Raw genomic sequence first — 19105 nt, 5'->3', positions numbered from 1 at the left:
GAAAACAATGATATAAATTCATGTTAACTACTTTGTTGTGTGTAAAACTAACATGATTGATAACGGGAAACAACACAAGAAGAGACCTATCCATAAATGAATAACTCACCTAGTGGAAACATGAAACACTCATCCAATGCATCTAAACAACGAGTGGAACAAACATTTATATGAATTATATATTTATTCTCCCTTATATGATCTTGTTTTTAAAAGGAACATATTTGCGAAATCATCCTTTATTTCCTTTTATTTGATTAACGATCATATTGAGTTATGAATGACAAAAAAGGAAAGTTCTGATCGTATTAGACAAGGATGCGCAACAACCACTTAATTTAGGAAATAAGGATCAATTAGCACAATGATCATAATATTCAATTCCCAATATCTTCTCTAGAAGTGCAAGTGTCTTTCTACTTATAAGTACAACATCAAGGAATGAAGAATGTGGACAAACATACAAAAAAATAAAAAGAGAGTTGTGAGTTAAGAAACAAGAGAAGAAGAACAATTGAAAGACGCACTTAACATAAGAAAGTTTATCCTTTGTGTATACAAAGTATCAGTGAGAGATTAGAACATTAAGAACATTATTGTAAATCCACTCTTTGAGTGCTGTAAAAGAATCTTTGATTCTACCTCAAACTTTTGTTTGTTAAAGTCAGAAGTCCCTTAGTAACGGAATAATACTTGGGTGTTCTTATATTTAGGGGGAGTCTAAGGAGTGTTTCAGGAGTGACATCGAGAATACTTGTAAGTCAAAAGTGGCAGAAAAGAATACTAGTTGTAATCAATGTTGATTAGTAAAACTCTTTATTAGTTGGTAAAGGAGAACTAGACGTAACTCAGGTTGAGTGAACTAATATAAAACAAAGTATTTTTTACTGTTCTTCATTAGCTGATTAACAATATTTCATTGTCTATCACTGTCACACCTTGCACACTAGGATTTTCATTAAAAGATAAGCTTTCAACTCACCGGACGACAACCCACTTCTGTCATTGGACGGGGGTTTTACAAACTATTATTTCAACATCTTTTATTTTTCAAAGGTTTTATATTTTGACTAACACACTATTCATCCCCCCCCCCCCCCCCCCTTGTAGTGTAATTTGTGCTATTTCACCCTAATTAAGGTCAAAAACTAGAAAAAAAATTGAAACAAAATTGAATACACCTGATTGTGCATATCATAATATCTTCAAGCCTTTCTTTCCTTGCTCAAAACATGATAAAAAAGGAATGAATCTTCCATTTTCGAAAGGTTTTATATTTTGACTAACACACTATTCAACCCCCCCTTCTAGTGTAATTTGTTCTATTTCACCTTAATCAAGGTCAAAAACTAGAAAAAATTGAATACACCTGAATATGCATATCATAATATCTTCAAGTCTTTCTTTCCTTACTCAAACCATGATAAAAAAGGAATGAATCTTGATCATCAAGAATCTCTTGTTGAAATGTAGAATGGTTCTCTTAGATGATCCTCAGAAAGTATTTTCAAAAGATAAGATCTAAACAAAAGTCACTTATAAGAATGAACAAGGGAAGGTATGTATATTTTAACAGAAAAACAGATTTAATTGATTAACAAATGGGATAATCGATTAATTCATTCAAATCCCTCTTATTTTGCATTCCTAGAAACTTGGTAATCAATTATAGAATAGAGTAATTGATTATCTTGTTTTACATAAAACTTCTCAAGCTTCTATGATTTATGATTTTACTTTAGTTGTAGCTATAAGGGTGGAAGTCTTTTTGTTTATGCTTGTGTAACTTTAACTGGTGGTGGGCCTGTTTTCGAGGGCTATTGGGTATTTGTAGCAGTTAAGTCATAAATATTTTATAACCCCCCATGTAAGCTTATCCCTTGATGGATTTCTTGAATCTGGTTATAAGTACTTCTGGTATTTGTTTTGCTGATTAAAAAAGAATTGGAGTAGCTTCATCTACATTAGTATTGTTGAGATCAATCAGCAGGAAAATGTTGACACTTAAAAAATATGTATCTGGGAACATTTTAATAAATGTAACTAATTAATTAAATAGTGCTAAAAGTCTTATATGTAGTACCCATATAACTATAATTAAGAAAACTCTCGATCTATATGATAAGCGATAAATGAATTAGAGCACTTCGATCATAAAAAGAAAATTTTATGTCTAAAGTATATTGTATTTTTAGGTAAAGTTGATTTCCGTATGAAATAATTTAAGTGTGTAAGCAACTTCATGATGGTCGTCAATTTTGCTGCTTCTGCAATCAGATAGTGGAAACAACACCCCACACCTATTGTTTTCTTGCCAATTTGCACAATCAGTCTGGTTATCGTGCTACTCATGGCTCGGTGTCAATCTGGTCCTGCCAGAATCAGTGGAGTTGCATTTCTGGCAGCATAGGGAGAAGGAAAGGGAAGTGGTATTGGTGGGGCATTTGGGCAACCGTATTATGGTCGCTGTGGTGCCACAGGAATGATGTTACTTTTAATGATCCTCAAGCTAGTTCTGAATATGTTGGGGACATGATTCTAATTAGATCATATATGAATGTCGCTAGCTAAAGGCTAAAGTAAAAGGTTTTTCAGCATCCTTTCATGATTGGTCCTCTAATCCTGCAGTATCCTTATACCAATTATGATTGTTATGTTAGTGTATATCTGCTAATGGCGCTTCGGGAACTTTTCGGAATGGCTATGTGGATTTATATGGCCAAATATGGATTCTGTTGGTGATAGAGAGCAGGTTCGGGTTTCTTTGTGGCTTAAGCTGTACTGCAAAAATATCGAAACCTTTGACCAATGGATATTTCCAGGAAATGATCCTATATGCTTCCTTCTACCAGATGGGATTTCTATTCCGTTGGGGGACTTATTTTGCAGCCATTATGTATTGAGTTTAAATCATGTGCTTGCTTTTGGTTTGCTCTTCTTATAGTGTGTTTGGATTAATTTGATGGTAAGAAATAATCAATTATATTTTTATGGTAAAAACAAAATAATAAATAATTACTTTTATTTGTTTACGGTACCATCAAGATTTTGAGAGAAATAAAATTGATTTTGAGTGTTATCCACAGACACTGAGAGAATCACTTTAATACTTGTGTAACATTCAAGCATAATGCTATGAGTCAGTTGCATAGTTGCCCCATCCTGATTCCTGACACTCCACTAACTTTGTTGGACATTCAGTGTGGTATGTAACTCCATTGGGGATTGCATGCGTGAAAAGTAATGAAAATTATCTAAAATAATCAGGGTAGGTCGAGTGTATATTAAGGTCTTGGGTAAAATTTATATTATGTTTTTAGACCAATTATATTGACATTTTTTTAGGATTTTAAAAATTTACACAATATTATGCTTTTTATTTATTTATCAAATAATAGATGATATTGTGTATTCATATTACCTAAAAAGTACATTTTAGTATATATATATTTTCCGTTGAGGGATTATTTCGATCATTACAGGTGTTGTTTGATAACTGCTAAATAATTATACTGTTGATAATAGAAAATAAAACAAAATTGTCTTTAAAAATAATTATTTATCAGTTATTTGTACTTAATCAATAAAAATTGATGTTTTTTCAAATCTTGACTGCAGATATAAAAACTGGATGGACTAAAAGCAAAAAGTTGTAGGAATGACAAAGAAAAAAAAAGAATCAAGCATCAAGCTCAGCCCAAAGGCTCGCTCACCGCGCAGCACGCGCTGAGCGCGAAGGAAAGCATTGGTGCTAAGCGTGTAGCACGCCCTAAGCGCGCAAGAAAAAGACAGGCGCTAAGCGCGTAGCACGCTCTAAGCGTGAGAACCAACACTGTGTTAAGCGAGAAGAGCGCGCTAAGCGCGCGTACGACAGTCCAAGTCCACTTCAGCAACTATAAATAGAGAGTCAGGCCAAGGGGAAAGCACACACCGAGTTTCAGAGCACTCTCATTGATACCCAAGACCTAAGAACTCTTCTTTAGGGAATTCTCTTCTTTCTCTCACCATTTTTTCTCTACTCCCTTCTTCCATCCCTTCTCTTCCACCAATTCTTATACCCTCATTTCAGTGTAAGGCCCTCAATGGCCATGAGAGGCTAAATCCCAAGTTAGGGTCTGGTAGATTTAAAAAGCCAAAGTAATGTATGATGTACTCACTATTTATCAATGCAACAAGTGTTTTTTATCCTATTGTCTTTTCTATTTATATTTCATGCATTGTTAATCTTTTCATTATTTTAGGGGTTATATACTCAACACAGAATTGATTGTTATGATTTAGTAATATATTAAAAAAACATTGATTAATATGAAGAGAGACCATAAAGTTGATAAAATAAAATAAAACAGATGAAAAAAAAGATAAAATATCACAATAAATGATGAAGAAAAAGATAACAAAAATAGATCAAGAATGAAAAAAAAATATTAGAATTTTTTTGTGACAAAAAAAGTTGATTTCAAATTGAGTAAACTAAGGATTTCAAATTGAAATTAAAATTCTTTAAAAAATAAAGGAAACTAAGAGTTTCAAACTAAAAAAACATTTTTGATTGTTATGGGTTAGTAATATATTTTAAAACAAAAGTGATTAATATGAAGAAGAGGAACCAAAAGTTGATTAGATGAAGAAAAAGAAAAGAAATATGATAATAGATGTTAATGATAGAAAAGATTAAAGATATAATAATAAATATATTGAATAAAAAGATAACAAAATAGATGAAGAAGGAGAATTAAAACAATGAACCACTATTTTCTTCTTGCTTAAAGGACAAGTTCTTTAAATTATAGAAAAAATGATTTCCTTTATTACTCTCTTCTTGTATAGAGTATGCAATCACATGTGATCATGGATAAATCATGGAAGTTTAGGTTGTATTAAATAAGCATGACAATTCTTCTTGCAACTCCGGGATCCCCGCGGGGACCGGGATGGGGATGGGGATGAAACTCCCCTACCCCCGCACCTAATTCGGGGTCGGGGACTATGCTCCCCACCCTGCAGGGTCCCCGTATTCCCACATATGTAGAATTTTACTTATATATACTCATAACTTATAATATGTATAACATAAATATAAGGGTTAATATAGTATTTTACTAGTAAAAAAAATACAAAATAAAATTATCATATATATAAGTAATATCTCACAAGTCACAAAGACACAAACATTACCCAAACCCTAAAACGCTGCATCAAACATTCAGACTTTGTTCTTTGACTTCTTTCTTCACCTTTGTTCCTTCTTCACTGCTTCACCATCGTTCCTTCTTCATTTCATCGTCAATAGTGACTGGTTTGGATAATAAGGGTGGAAGTGATTGGAGTTCTGACTTTTTAAAATATGTTCAAGAAACTTCTTCTGGTGATTGTGTTAAATCTGAATTGGATTTATACTTGGAGGAGCCTGTATTCTTTAATCAATCAAATATTAATAACTTTGACATTTTGAGATATTGGAAAAACATTGGAGTCAAGTATCCTACTTTGCAAAGGATTGCTAAAGACTTTCTAGCTATTCCTATCTCAATGGTTGCTTCAAAGTTTGCATTTAGCATTGGTGGACAATTTTTGACTCCACATCGTAGCAAATTAAATGAAGACACTGTTGAGGCATTGATGTGCTCTCAAGATTGGTTGCGTAATGAGATTGAAGGTAATAAATTTAATTATACTTGTAAGTTTTTCTTCTAAGCAATTAATTTATTTTAATGATTGTATAATTGTGTATTATTTTGCTCAATAGTTGACGATGCAGACACAACAACGCCAACGGTATGAAAATTTTATTATATTAATTCATGACTTTTTTATATTTTCTAAACACATATTTACATGTTTCATTGTGCAGGTTTGATGTTGAAGATGTTTCATTGCACTTGGATGGAAATATGAAGACTTGATTCAGTATGATGATGTTAATTTATTGTATGAAGACTTGTAATGTTATGCTAATTTTATTGTTTTTATTGTGTAATACTATAACATTAATGTATACTTAGATATTTCTTAGATGCTTTTATGCTTGTGTGATTTTATTATTATTATTATTGATTTATTTTGATATTTTTAGTCATGTTTTAAACTTAGAATTAAACCTTAAATTTATTATTGTTGAAAAATTGAGATAAAATAAAAAATTGTATTTTTTTTTTATAATTTTTAACATTTTTTAATGTAAAACAGGTCCCCGCAAGTCGCCATGGAAAACCGGAAACGAGGATGTGACAAAAAATATCCCCACCACGAAGAGCGGGGGACAAGGTCGAGAAACAAGATAAGGTTCAGGGACAGGGAGCATGGGAGTACTTCCCGCCCCCACCCTGGCTGTGTCATGCCTAGTATTAAATGTCTTGAGTTATTTCTTAGCATTTACCAATGCAACACCTAAATAACATGAAAACAATAGTAAAAAAAAATAAATCCGGAATGCATTGTTATCATTGACAATTATAATTTTCATCCTTTTGAATCTAAACAAAATGAATTTCTAAATAGCATGTAAACCAAATTACAACCAAAAAGATAATTATACATAGAGAGTAAAAACATGAAAATTCAGTAAAAGAAAGAGAAATACAAATAAAAATAACATATTGTTTTTTTTTTCTTTTGTGAGCAGTTTACCACGTTTGATAGCAAAATTGTGGATTGTTTAAAATAATAAAAAAATGTAGATAATTATTAGATTATGTATCATTTTATCTATTATCATAGATTTTTAGTTGTTGACACTTTGTTGACTATAACATACTTATTTTTACTATGTCAGGATATCTTCAACGGTTACGTGACTTTTTTTCATGGATTAAAAAAGTTCTGTCACATTTTCTCTTATTTTTTATTTTTTATTTTTTTAAAAAAAATTTAAAATAATCTTTTTTCAAAAGATAAAACTGCACCGTATGAAATCCGGTATTCACACCAACTATAGTTTAAAAAATGTCATGTTTTTATTTTGAAATTCCAAATTAGTTCACTATTCTATTCTTGTTTTTTTTAACCACTCTTATTTAACAATTGACTATTTTTATTTATTTTATTTTTAAAATTCAAAAATGCTATTATTTAAAAACTGCCAATTTTTTATTTTAAAATTTCAACTCACTGCTCTTTTATTATTAACTTTTTAAAATAAAATTCTTTGTCTCCCGTGCACTCTTTTTAGTATTTTCTTTTTATAACTGTCCAGTTTTCTTGTTTTTAATTTTAATTAAAATCAAACACTTAGTTATAGAGAAATAAGTCCAGACATTATGTTATTATCCATAAGTAATTACTTGTTAGATAGAAAAGAAAAGAGGGACAGTTAAATTGCATCGATCATGATTTTTTAACTTTTGTTTAATTTCTCTTTATTCATTTAATTTTAGATTTCTTACAAATAACTATTATTAATTTATACCCTTTTACACTATTATTTTGATTATTACTAATCCACTCTCCAAAATCTCGAAGTTTCATTAAGTATACATATACTCACAACAAACATAATCTAATCTGTGATATAAATTTGTGATAAATGATCAATTTTAAAGTGAAAAAACTATTTGCATGGAATTTTTAAATTATTATTGTCATACATATTTTTAATGGGCTACACAGTATACAAACTGAAAGTTAAAAATTGTCTCTGCCTTCCTAGTTTTTATTCAGCAAGGAGTTCAATTACTTTATTTTGTTGAGTGTTTTTAGATACTCTATGCTAAAAATTAAGAGGTAGAAATGTGCTATAGAATAACTTAAAAAAATAATCTAAAAAAATAAGCTCTCATCAACAAATCAAATTTAAATTAAATTGCATCACACACAAACAGTTATATGTTCTAACAATTGAAAGAGGGATTTGATTTGTTAAAAGTGAGCATGATTATTTGAGCTTTCAATCTGTATTAGACATGGTGTCTTCCTTGTTCTCTTCCAAGCACTTTTTTAAAGTTTCAACATGCATCATATGTTGAAATTCGTTCCTACACAATGGTGTCATCTCTTGCTTTTTATATCCATAAAATCAAATTTGATTAAATAAAATATTTGGCAATATGCACACATGTATTTGAAATTTGAATTAAGAATACCGTATTAATATGTGTGCTTATTGGTTACAAAGATAAATTGTCTCATTATCAGTGGAAGATATAATTAACTCCCTGCAAAATCTATATATAGGTCTAGTACCATTGCATAGCCCATGTGAGGCAAATCAATACATGATTTTTGTCTCTATCAAACCCGAAAATATCAAAGGTTGCCACTTTGACAACTAATCTAATAATAAAATTCTATAACTTAGCTGATTTTGGCAATAGCTTCCCATATGAGGGTCCCATGCTCCAAAATCTTCCATGGTTCCACCAATTTCCAATTTTTCTATCAAAGTCTCCGTCCAATTTCTTAAGTGACAAATAAACAAAGACAAAGTTAATATAATGACTAACTGATATGTTTACTTGCCTTGATACATAAAACAAATGCAATTTGCACCAGCTTTTGAAAATTATAACACGCCCTATAGGAATGAAGAAAATAAGCCAAGTACTTTATACTTGGTGCATTTTTGGTAAAACCAAATACAAAAACTAAGGGATATGAAAATTGTTACTTTACTTATAGTGAATCCCTCTCTCTCTTAATTGTTAAAAATAGTAAATATATGGTGTGTAAAAAGCAAAATAAAATAAAAGCTAACTAACCAAGCTTCTTTTGTGCATATTATAAGAGGGACATTTGTAAATGTAAAAAATAAATTAAATGTAACCCAAATTGCAGAAAACATAAGTTATTTTCATAGATCAAAGGGTAGAGTTTTCAAAGTGAAAGAAACTAACAGCAACATCATATACACATGTAAATAACTTGCATTAATTTTGCCCTTAACACTTAATCCAATCTATTTCCTATGCATATAGAGATGAACTTGATTAAAAAAGATGAATTATAACCCTAAAACCAAGATAAAAGTGTACTACGTTAGCAAAATAACATTTTTTTAAAACAAAAAAGAAAACAAATTTAAGAGTCAATCAAAACCGATAGAGAGATAAAAAAAAGTGTAACTAACAAAGAGATAAAGAAAGTCTTAGCCACACAAAAATGATGGTTTTCTTAAAAAAAAAACATTTAAAAGATAAAGGTGATTACTTAATTTCAAAGAGAGTAGTACCTTTGAACACAATGATGATACATGAGTAAAGAAAGACTGAATGTAGAGGAGTATATATCTACACAAAATCAATATAAATTTCATTGATAGAAACATGTTAATAGTAAGATATGTGTTTGTGTTGATGAAAACTCAATGAATTAAGAAAAGAAAAAAAGTTGATAAAGTGAGAGTAGGAGAAATATCGGATCATCCTACTTACCCGTAGATGAAGGGAAAGGATTAGAGTGAAAGTATGATACCAACTACAAATTGGTGCATCATTACATCCTCTTTCCATATTACATAGTCTCATATAATTGGTAACATGTCATGTTTGTGTTCAAAACTGTTCTTTCACATGAGTACCAATAGGTGAGTAATCATGTATGTATTGTGAGTTTGTAGAGTTCAAAATAAAGACTATGGGTAAGAAATTTTATTGCCGTTGAATTTCAAAGATATAATAAGAAATTTTATAATAATTAAGGGATAAAAATGTCTATATAAAAGTTAAGATTAAAAACAGTTTTCAAGTAAGATATCCCATTTATCTTAAATGGGATATTTCTTTTATCTATCGGTATAGATGCGAAATTTCAAAAAATCATAAAGTGTTATGTAATTTGCCTTAATATTTTTCAATATTTGATTTCTATAATTTTTCTTCATTTTCCATAATTTTAGCAATTATTATATTTTTTTATTAAGTCATACTTAAGTGTTTAATATTTAATATAATATGTAAAATTATATAAATATAAAATTATATTAATGCACTGATTATGAATACGAATATTAAGGTTTTACTATAAAAAATTTAGAAACAAAGATGTTTATTTTATCAAAATGATGTTTTATATGTTGAAATATTATATATGTAAACTTCTACTATATGACAAAATTAGCAAAATCATAAACTTCATTACTAAATTTAGTATTTATATTTTTTATTATCTTGTTATTATTATTATTATTATATAAAACAAATTACTAGCATTTTGTAACGTACATACAAACCTAACTTGACTTGTACAATACCTTAAGAGTAGCGGTACAAAAACTCTTGTAGTCTTGGTCCAAAAAGTTTTTCCATCACCGAAAGGTGCTCACGCTATTCTAGCAGGTCAATCATTCCAATACCTTACTTGCAGTTCTCCGCACTTCCTTCCATCACTCTATAAATATGGCTTATGAGTTATGATACTGTCTGAGGGACACAAAAAATTCTCTCTTTTCTCTGAGTCGCAGCTTTTACGTTTTCCTAATTCTTTGTCCTTAGCATCACCATCTCCATGGCCAACACCAAACACCTCACATTTACTTTCACCATCGTTCTCACGCTCCTCTTCTCATTCGCCACAGCAAAATCCCCAACGGCTTTGGGTGTCCAGAAGGAGAAGCTCAGCCACCTTCACTTCTTCTTCCACGACATAGTGAGCGGTCCAAAGCCCACCGCGGTGAGAGTGGCCCAGGCCCACATGACCAACACCTCCTCCACGCTTTTCGGGCTCCTGATGATGGCCGACGACCCATTGACCGTGGGCCCCGAGCCCGGGTCCAAACTCGTGGGAAAGGCCCAAGGAATTTACGGATTTGCGTCCCAGGAAGATATGGGTTTATTGATGATCATGAATTTCGCGTTCACCGAAGGGAAATACAATGGCAGCACACTAAGCTTGTTGGGGTGGAACGCGGTGTTGTCCACCGTGAGGGAGATGCCAATAGTTGGAGGAAGCGGGGCTTTCCGGTTCGCACGTGGGTATGCTCAGGCCAAGACTCACACGGTTGATTACAAGACAGGGGATGCTGTCGTGGAGTACAACGTCTACGTGCTCCATTATTAACTAGTGCGTGAAGATGTAGTATCGTTCGATCTCTGATTCTTTTCTTTACTTTCTCCTTTCTTTATTAGATGCTTTTGGAATAAGAACTTGTCTTATGCTTCGTGTGTGTTACTTTTGTTAAAGCTAATGGACTTAAGAAACTGTTATGACTGAAGAAAACAATTTAAGAAAATTAGTTTGCTTAACTTGATTTTCTTCTGGAGGTACTTTCAAACTATCAAGACCATAGATTTGATTAGGACTCGGATCATGAATGCATAAGATTTAGGGTTAGTGGTGGGTAACAATTTGATTAGAACTTAGATCGTGAAATATGTGCTCTTGCGTTAGGGTTTAGGGTTTTTAGTGGGTCAATTTGATTATAACTTATATCATGAATGCGCGTGCCTTTACTTAGAATTTAGGGTTAATAGTGGGTAACAATTTAATTAGGACTTAGATCATGAATGTGTGCCCTTGCCTCGGATTTAGGGTTAGTTGTTGGTAATGGTTTGATTAGGACTAAGATTCTGAATGTGTGCCTTTGCTTATGGTTAGGACCATGAATGTACAACACATAATATACTAATTAAAGCCTTTTATATTTACGACTTTAATTTTTATGCAAGATTAATATAGAAACTGTATATTGTTAACCTATAAAAAAATTACGATAAATATTACTTTTAAGATAATTATTACATAAGTCAATAAACTTATTATATATGTTAATTTGTGATTAAATAAAAAAAAAATCCTTCATATTGATCGAGATTCACTCTATAACGTGGGATCAAAAAGAAAAAATAAATTATTTTATCCCATATAAAAGTTATAAAAAAAATAGATTTTTTTTCCATCCTCATATCACAACCAGACACGGTAGAAAGAAAAAACTGCAAAATTAATATATTTTATCAGTGAATATGAAATCAATATGAATACAAGTATTAAGGTTTTATTATAAGAAATTTAAAAATAAAGATGTTTATTTTGTCAAAATAAAGTTTTATGTGTTGAAATATTGTATTTGTTAAATTTCTAAAAATGAGCATTATCATAAACCACATTAATGTGAACAAAATATTTTTGTATATATATATATGAGAGAGAGAGTGCAAACTAAAGTTGCTTGTACGATGGATGATACTATGATAATACAAAAAAAAAAAAAGTCTTGGTCTAAATGTTTCACTCCGTCACCGTCAATACCTGTGCGAAATTCACGAAGGATGTTCACGTTAATGCTATATTCTAGCAGGTCAAGCACTCCAATACTCCCACACTTCCTATAAACGGCTTATCATACCGTTGAGGCACTCCAAAAATTCTCACTTTTCTCAGAGTCACAGCTTTTAGTGTTCCCTAATTGTTTAACCTCATCATTAGTTACCACCTTCACCATCTCTATACTCTATGGCCAAATCCAAAAACCTCACATATATTTTCACCATCGTTCTCACCCTCCTCTTCTCATTCGCCACAGCAAAATCCCATAGTTTCCATCGAAGCATATCTCCAACAGCTTTGGGTCTCCAGAAGGAGAAGCTCAGCCACCTTCACTTCTTCTTCCACGACATAGGGAGCGGTCCAAAGCCCACCGCCGTGAGAGTGGCCCAGGCCCACATGACCAACACTTCCTCCGCATTTTTTGGAATTCTGGTGATGGCCGACGACCCATTGACCGTGGGCCCAGAACCCGGATCCAAACTCGTCGGAAAGGCCCAAGGAATTTACGGATTTGCGTCCCAGGAAGATGTGGGTTTATTGATGATCATGAGTTTCGCGTTCACCGAAGGGAAATACAATGGCAGCACACTAAGCTTGTTGGGGCGGAACGCGGTGTTCTCCACCGTGAGGGAGATGCCAATAGTTGGAGGAAGCGGGGCTTTCCGGTTCGCACGTGGGTATGCTCAGGCCAAGACTCACACGTTTGATTACAAGACAGGGGATGCTGTCGTGGAGTACAACGTCTACGTGTTCCATTATTAACCAGTCCATTAAGATGTAGTGTCGTTCAATCAATCTCTGATTCTTGTCTTTTTACTTTCTCGTTCTTCTTTCTTTATTAGGCGCTTTTGGAATTGTAAGAGCATATATCACGTAAAAGATCAAAATCTGATTTTAATTAATAAATCTTGGGTTGTCATATTATTCTAAATTGTTTTTTTATATTTTTTTGTTTTAATAGAAAATCAAAGTTTATGATGTAAATTTTTTTAGATATCATAAGACTCATTTTTTAATATTTATTTATAATTTATTTTAAAATTAATTAAAAATGATTAATTATATAGTATTTAAGGACAAAAAAATAATTCAAAAATAATAATTTTTAATAATTGAAATATAGTTAAAATATGTTTCGGTCCTTATAAATATAAAAAACATGAATGATACAATATAATTCTTTTCGATTCACATGCTAATCTTGTAATGTTCTTTTACAAAAATAATCTTATCATATTGGAGATCTAATCCCTCCCGCAAGAACAAATCTTGGTACACATGATAACAAAATCCATACGAGTGTGTTTGGATAGAGAATTTTAATTGAAAAAAGTAATTTATCAGAGAATTTGGATTTCTGAAATTTAGAATTCATTGTTTGGATATTTTTTATGAAAAATTTAAAATTTTAGAATTTTAAAACAGAATTTTAAACCACTAAAAATCTGGAATTTCAATTTCCTTTTAAAAGGTGAGAAATTAAAGAAACACGTATAACTAACATATCAACAAAATTTTTTCTTTTTTTTCATTCATTTTTTTCATCCTCATAATTTTAATTTTTTTTATCCAAACACAAAATTTTAAAAATAAAAGAATTTCAATTGAAGTATTTGAAATTTTGAAATTCTTAGAATTTTAAATTTCTCAAGAATTTTAAATTTCTTCATCTAAACACACTCTACCACCAGTATTCGCCTGAGTTCTTTTTGATTTTGATAGGAGATACTCATGTTGATCGAGTACGAGTTCAAGTTAAAGGATTATCCGACTTTTTTAAATGGGATCGGGGTTGAGGATGAGGATGTTACTAATCGCACTAGTATCCGTCCTGATGATAAAATTATTAAAATATTATTTACTACTTGTTAATTTTATTTTAAAATTTTTATATAATTTAAAATTCTTTTTTTGATGATTTTTATAGATAAAAGCACTACAATAAATTTATTGATATATAAGTAGTTAATAATAAATATGCAACAATCAATTTATTTTTTCTAAAATTAGATTTTTAATATAATTTTTTACAAAAAAAAAACTTATTTTATAAATTTGAATCGGAACGGAACAAAGACGGAGATATCTGATAGTTTTTACATGCAAATTTGCGTTAAAAATTTAAATGAGGCTGAAACAATTTGCTAATAGTTTTTTTTACTGACAATTTGTCAATAGTTGATGGCTGGATCTTGGTGAAATGCTTAAGTGAAGAAGCACTCAACAACACGCTATTTATAATTATTTCAGAATGAATTACATTTAAGAGCAATGAAAAAATGTAAGTCCTTAGGAAAATAATAAGACACTATACATGAATTAATTTGTTCATTTTTTTAATATACCAATAACAAAAACTTGAATAATTTTTCCAAATCACAATTTTTTTTAATAACTTGGCATGGGTGTATATATGATCATGCCTTTAGTGGCTAGTCTTCTCTGTGCAGCACCCACAAAGGTTACACCTTATTAGCACCCTCCAGAGAGCATAAATAAAGCCCAACAGAAATTGCCACACCAAAAAACCAAAGTCATACATTTTTACCCAGCTAATCATAACAGTATACTATCCCCACTAGATATATTAATACCATTATGCCTTTCATCAATTGCCAATAACTGCACCAAAATTCCACCGACACTTATTGCACCCCACCAACACCAACAAGAGCACAACACCCAGATCAAGACACCTTTATCCATTAGCAAGAAGAAAATTTTGTAGAATCAGTTGCTGACACCGCCAAAGTCTGTGCGCAATATTTTGGTGGTTCTGGTAAGCCATAAACATGGACCCAGTGACAGCCTCAGCCTTTAATATGACTCTCCACCACTCATTGCCACAGCAATGCCCCCCACTGTATTAATTCCAATACGTGACATACTCACCAAACTCTGCCTTGATACCTGCATGCCGATAGGAAGCACACAAAGGGAATCTTGACATGTATTTCGTTGCAGGTATTGTCTAACTCTGCTGTAACATTGATCTAATGTTATTAGACCAGACATAGAATGAAAAATGAAATCCCTTCGACTTAGCCTTGCTCCATTGCGAGGACCTCACTTTGATCAGCTCCACCATATCCTCCATAGCTTAAATTGCCATAATTAAAAACTATATCATTCCTCTGTAGCCAGATTGTCCAAATTGTTTCTAGCCATACATCAGACCACGCCAATCTCGCATCATTTCCCTGCACCCAACTTGAAACTTGTCAATAGGAGTCTTCCATCTTAATAGCCGTTTGAACTCCACACCACGCCGCACACTGATACCATACAGTTGCTGCCACCCTGCAAACCAAGAAAGGATGTGAGATTGTTTCCTCCCCCTCTTTACAGAGGGGGCATTTTGAATCATCTCTCGGACCCATAATCCCTCTGTGTTTAAGGTGGAACATAGTTGGAATTTTGGACAATGCAACCCTCCAACCAAAGACTAGAATTTTGGAAGGTGCTTTAAGCCTCCACAATTGTTTGAAGAAGTCGGACATTTGAAATTCCCTTCCATCTTGCAACACATCATATGCTCCTTTCACTATAAATATCTTATTATCCTCCCACCCCCAAGAATCTTCCTCTTCCTTTATTAACCTCACAGTTTCCAGCGCACTAAGTATATCACTTTTTAGCTGCTCTTCCCAGACAAAAAGGCTTCTTCACCATTTCAAGTCCCATCTCCATGTTTCCCCCTCTCATCTACCAACTTCATTGATGCGACAATTTGCTTGTGATGAGACCGCAAGCAATCTGCTATATCTGGTCCCGATCTCCTCTTGTCTCAACCCTACATCCTTCCAAAAAAGTGCATTTTCCCCATTGCCAACCCTTCTTTGCAATGCCTTCCAGAACCAATCCTGATGGTAATCATTTGAGCATACCTCACGAACTTCTTTCCACCATGATGATGTCCACCGATTACGCATAATATCCTCTCCTTGATCTGCTCTCCCTTTCAGAACCCTTGCCCACAAGGAATCTTTTTCACTAACAAATCTCCACACTCCTTTTGACCACATATTTGATGCCAACTTACCCAACATAATTTCTTTTTCTTCCTCTTTTGCTCCCCACAAGAGTTTCCTTTGAAGTTTATTGATGTCACTAATCACCCCCTTAGGCGCCTTGTGAAGGGAAAAATAAAACAACGGAAGAGATGATAGAACATGTTTAATTAGACAAATCCTGCCTCCATAGGATAGAAGCTTATGTTTCCATGAAGCCAGTTTCCTTGAGATTTTGTCTACTAGGTACTGGTTTCCATGTTTCCGCTCTTCTGAAATTGGCTCCCACAGGGATGCCTAAATACACAAAGGGGATTTGTCCATTCAAATATCTTGACATTAAATCCCTAGGAATATAAAATCCTTTTCAACATTCTCTCAACCATGAGCAATTGAGCATAGACGTTGAATATTCCAAGCTTGCAACAAATAAATTGAATTTGTGCTCCTCTTCAAAAATTAGGAAGATGTCAGCAAGTTGATAATTTGAATTAACAAACTCACTAATGATTTTTTTTGGATAGAAACTCTTTATAAATATAATGACAATAAATTTCTATATGTTTTTTCATCTCATAAAATACTACAGGATTAAAAACAACACAAGAGGATGCTTTATTTTCACAATACAACTCTACTTTTTGAACTTATTTCATAAAACTTTAACTCCTAAAGAAGTTGTTTGATCCATATAAGTTCAAAGGAGTTGCAACCTATAGTATACTGTATATTTTGTTGATATTTAAAAAGGTTAACATTTCTATTTAATTAAATTAATTTACTATTTATTAAAAACAAAAATTTGTTAGGTCATATCTTGTTCAGTTAAATTAGATCTCACCTTATTTTTTACTTGGACTTGGATAGTTTAAAAATTATATCAGTTTGTCAAAAAAAAAAAATCCTATCTATTCTTTATTCAGATGGTTTTAGTGAATTCTTGTATATCTTTTCTCTCTATTTTTACAAGATAAATCCTGAGTTATTTTCATCAGAAAAACTTTGCTAGTTTTGTTGTCCCAAAATATTATTGGGAAGAACATGTTAAATTCAATGGGACTTGTACATCACACAAATAAGTCCTTAAAGATAGTATGTCTAATACATGCTTCAAGCTTAATTTGTTGGTAACCATACATGTTGTAGATCATAATTTTTTTATTAGTCACACTACAAGAAATTAAAGCATTATTGATAAAATTTTATCACTATTGGTAATTTCTATCACTAATACTTGTGTCACTAAAATTTTATTGATGATTTTTTATAAATTACATGTAAATTGTTTTGTTATTATTGTTAAGTTTTTTTGTCATGTTGGTTTAAGTTTCTTGGATAATTCGTGATTGATTGTGATTTTGAACACAAAGAACAACATATTATACTTTTCACTAGATCAAGCAACTATATTTTGCTTCTTAAATTTTGAAAACATTTTTTATTTTATTATCTATATATAATTAAAATTTTGATATTTTCTCTCCAAATTTTTTTAGTTATCTTTTTTTTTTCTCTTCTTTTCATATATCATCTTAGTATTCTTTTGAAAACTTGCATTAAATTGTCAAAAGGTTCAAAGATAATTATCATTAGCGAGCTAAATTTTTTTTTTAAAATTAAAATTACTTAAATTTTTTCTAAAATCAATAATATTATAAGATAAATTGAATGAACTAGTTATCTTATATATTGAAAATTAAATATTAAAATTAATTGAGTATGAAACTTTAATAAATGATTTTTCGGCTCAAAAAATTACAAGATTTATATAAAAAATGAGAATTTATATAATATCAAGTTTGTTTAATAATTTTGTCTAATATTTCCATACACCACATTGAAAATATTGGATACCAAATAAGTTTTGGATGATCAGAAACATAACTTCAACGTGTCCTCAAAATTTATTAAATCTAATTTGGAATTGACATGTGATTAATCATTTAGCACTACTCATGTATCAAAAGAGAAAGTAAAAAATTCAAAGCTAACACTGACACGTTTGATCAAGAAATGGAAAAGAGATTCCACATAAAAAGGTTTTGGTTTCTCCGTCACCGTCTTGTGCCAACTGCCAAGTTCACGAGTTTTCACCTTATTCTAGCATGTCATCACATCACTCCAATCCAATTCTTCCATACAATCCACTCTATAAATGGCTTATAAAAAACTCACTCTTTGCTGCTCACAGCGTTTTACTTTTTCCTAATTTTTTGTCCTCACCTCAGCATCACCACCTCCACCATTTCCATGGCCAACACCAAAACACACACATTTTCACCATCATTCTCACGCTCCTCTTCTCATTCAGCACAGCAAAATCACCTCTTTTGTACCAAAGCATATCTCCAACATCATTGAGTCTTCAGAAGGAGAAGCTCAGCCACCTTCACTTCTACTTCCACGACATTCTCAGCGGCCCAAGGCCCTCCGCATAAGACTGGCCCAGGCCCACATGACCAACACTTCCGCCACGTTTTTTTTGGACTCATGATGTTTTTTTTTATTATTGTTATGAGCATTTCTTCTGGAAAGTAAAATTATATTTTATTGTGATGAAATACTTATTTTTAAACACAAAATTATTTTTTTACTGTTATGGAATATTTATTTTGGAAACAATTTTTTACTATTATGAAAACACCTAATTCGAAAGTTATTTTTAAAGGTTATAAAATGTTTATTCTAAAAGTTATTTTTTATTATTATAAAACACAGCACCTATTTCAGAAGTTATTTTTTTTATTATTATGGAGTGTCTATTCTAAAATGGTATAATATAAAAATTAAGGATAATTTTGGATTTTTAAAAATATAGGAGGTGTAGGACTCAAATCCTCTCGTGGTGGCTGACTACCTACTGACCATGGGCCCCAAGCCCGGATCAAAACTCG

The 19105-nt window shown here is 31.6% G+C and overlaps 2 protein-coding genes across 2 annotated transcripts; both read left to right on the top strand.

The window, feature by feature from the left end:
- The first annotated feature begins 10087 nt into the window (after positions 1–10087).
- Positions 10088–11177, top strand: PTS-L3 (pterocarpan synthase-like). The gene has a single exon (XM_003554179.5). The coding sequence runs from the start codon at positions 10441–10443 to the stop codon at positions 10990–10992; it is 552 nt and encodes a 183-aa protein (XP_003554227.1). The 5' UTR covers positions 10088–10440; the 3' UTR covers positions 10993–11177.
- Positions 11178–12094: 917 nt separating this feature from the next.
- On the top strand, positions 12095–13103 carry PTS-L2 (pterocarpan synthase-like). The gene has a single exon (XM_003554178.5). The coding sequence runs from the start codon at positions 12388–12390 to the stop codon at positions 12961–12963; it is 576 nt and encodes a 191-aa protein (XP_003554226.1). The 5' UTR covers positions 12095–12387; the 3' UTR covers positions 12964–13103.
- The last annotated feature ends 6002 nt before the right edge of the window (positions 13104–19105 follow it).

Source organism: Glycine max, chromosome 19, assembly GCF_000004515.6.
Source record: "Glycine max cultivar Williams 82 chromosome 19, Glycine_max_v4.0, whole genome shotgun sequence".
NCBI lineage: Eukaryota > Viridiplantae > Streptophyta > Magnoliopsida > Fabales > Fabaceae > Glycine > Glycine max.
The sequence above is the reverse complement of the archived record's forward strand: the minus strand, read 5'-3'. Positions and strand labels throughout refer to the sequence as shown.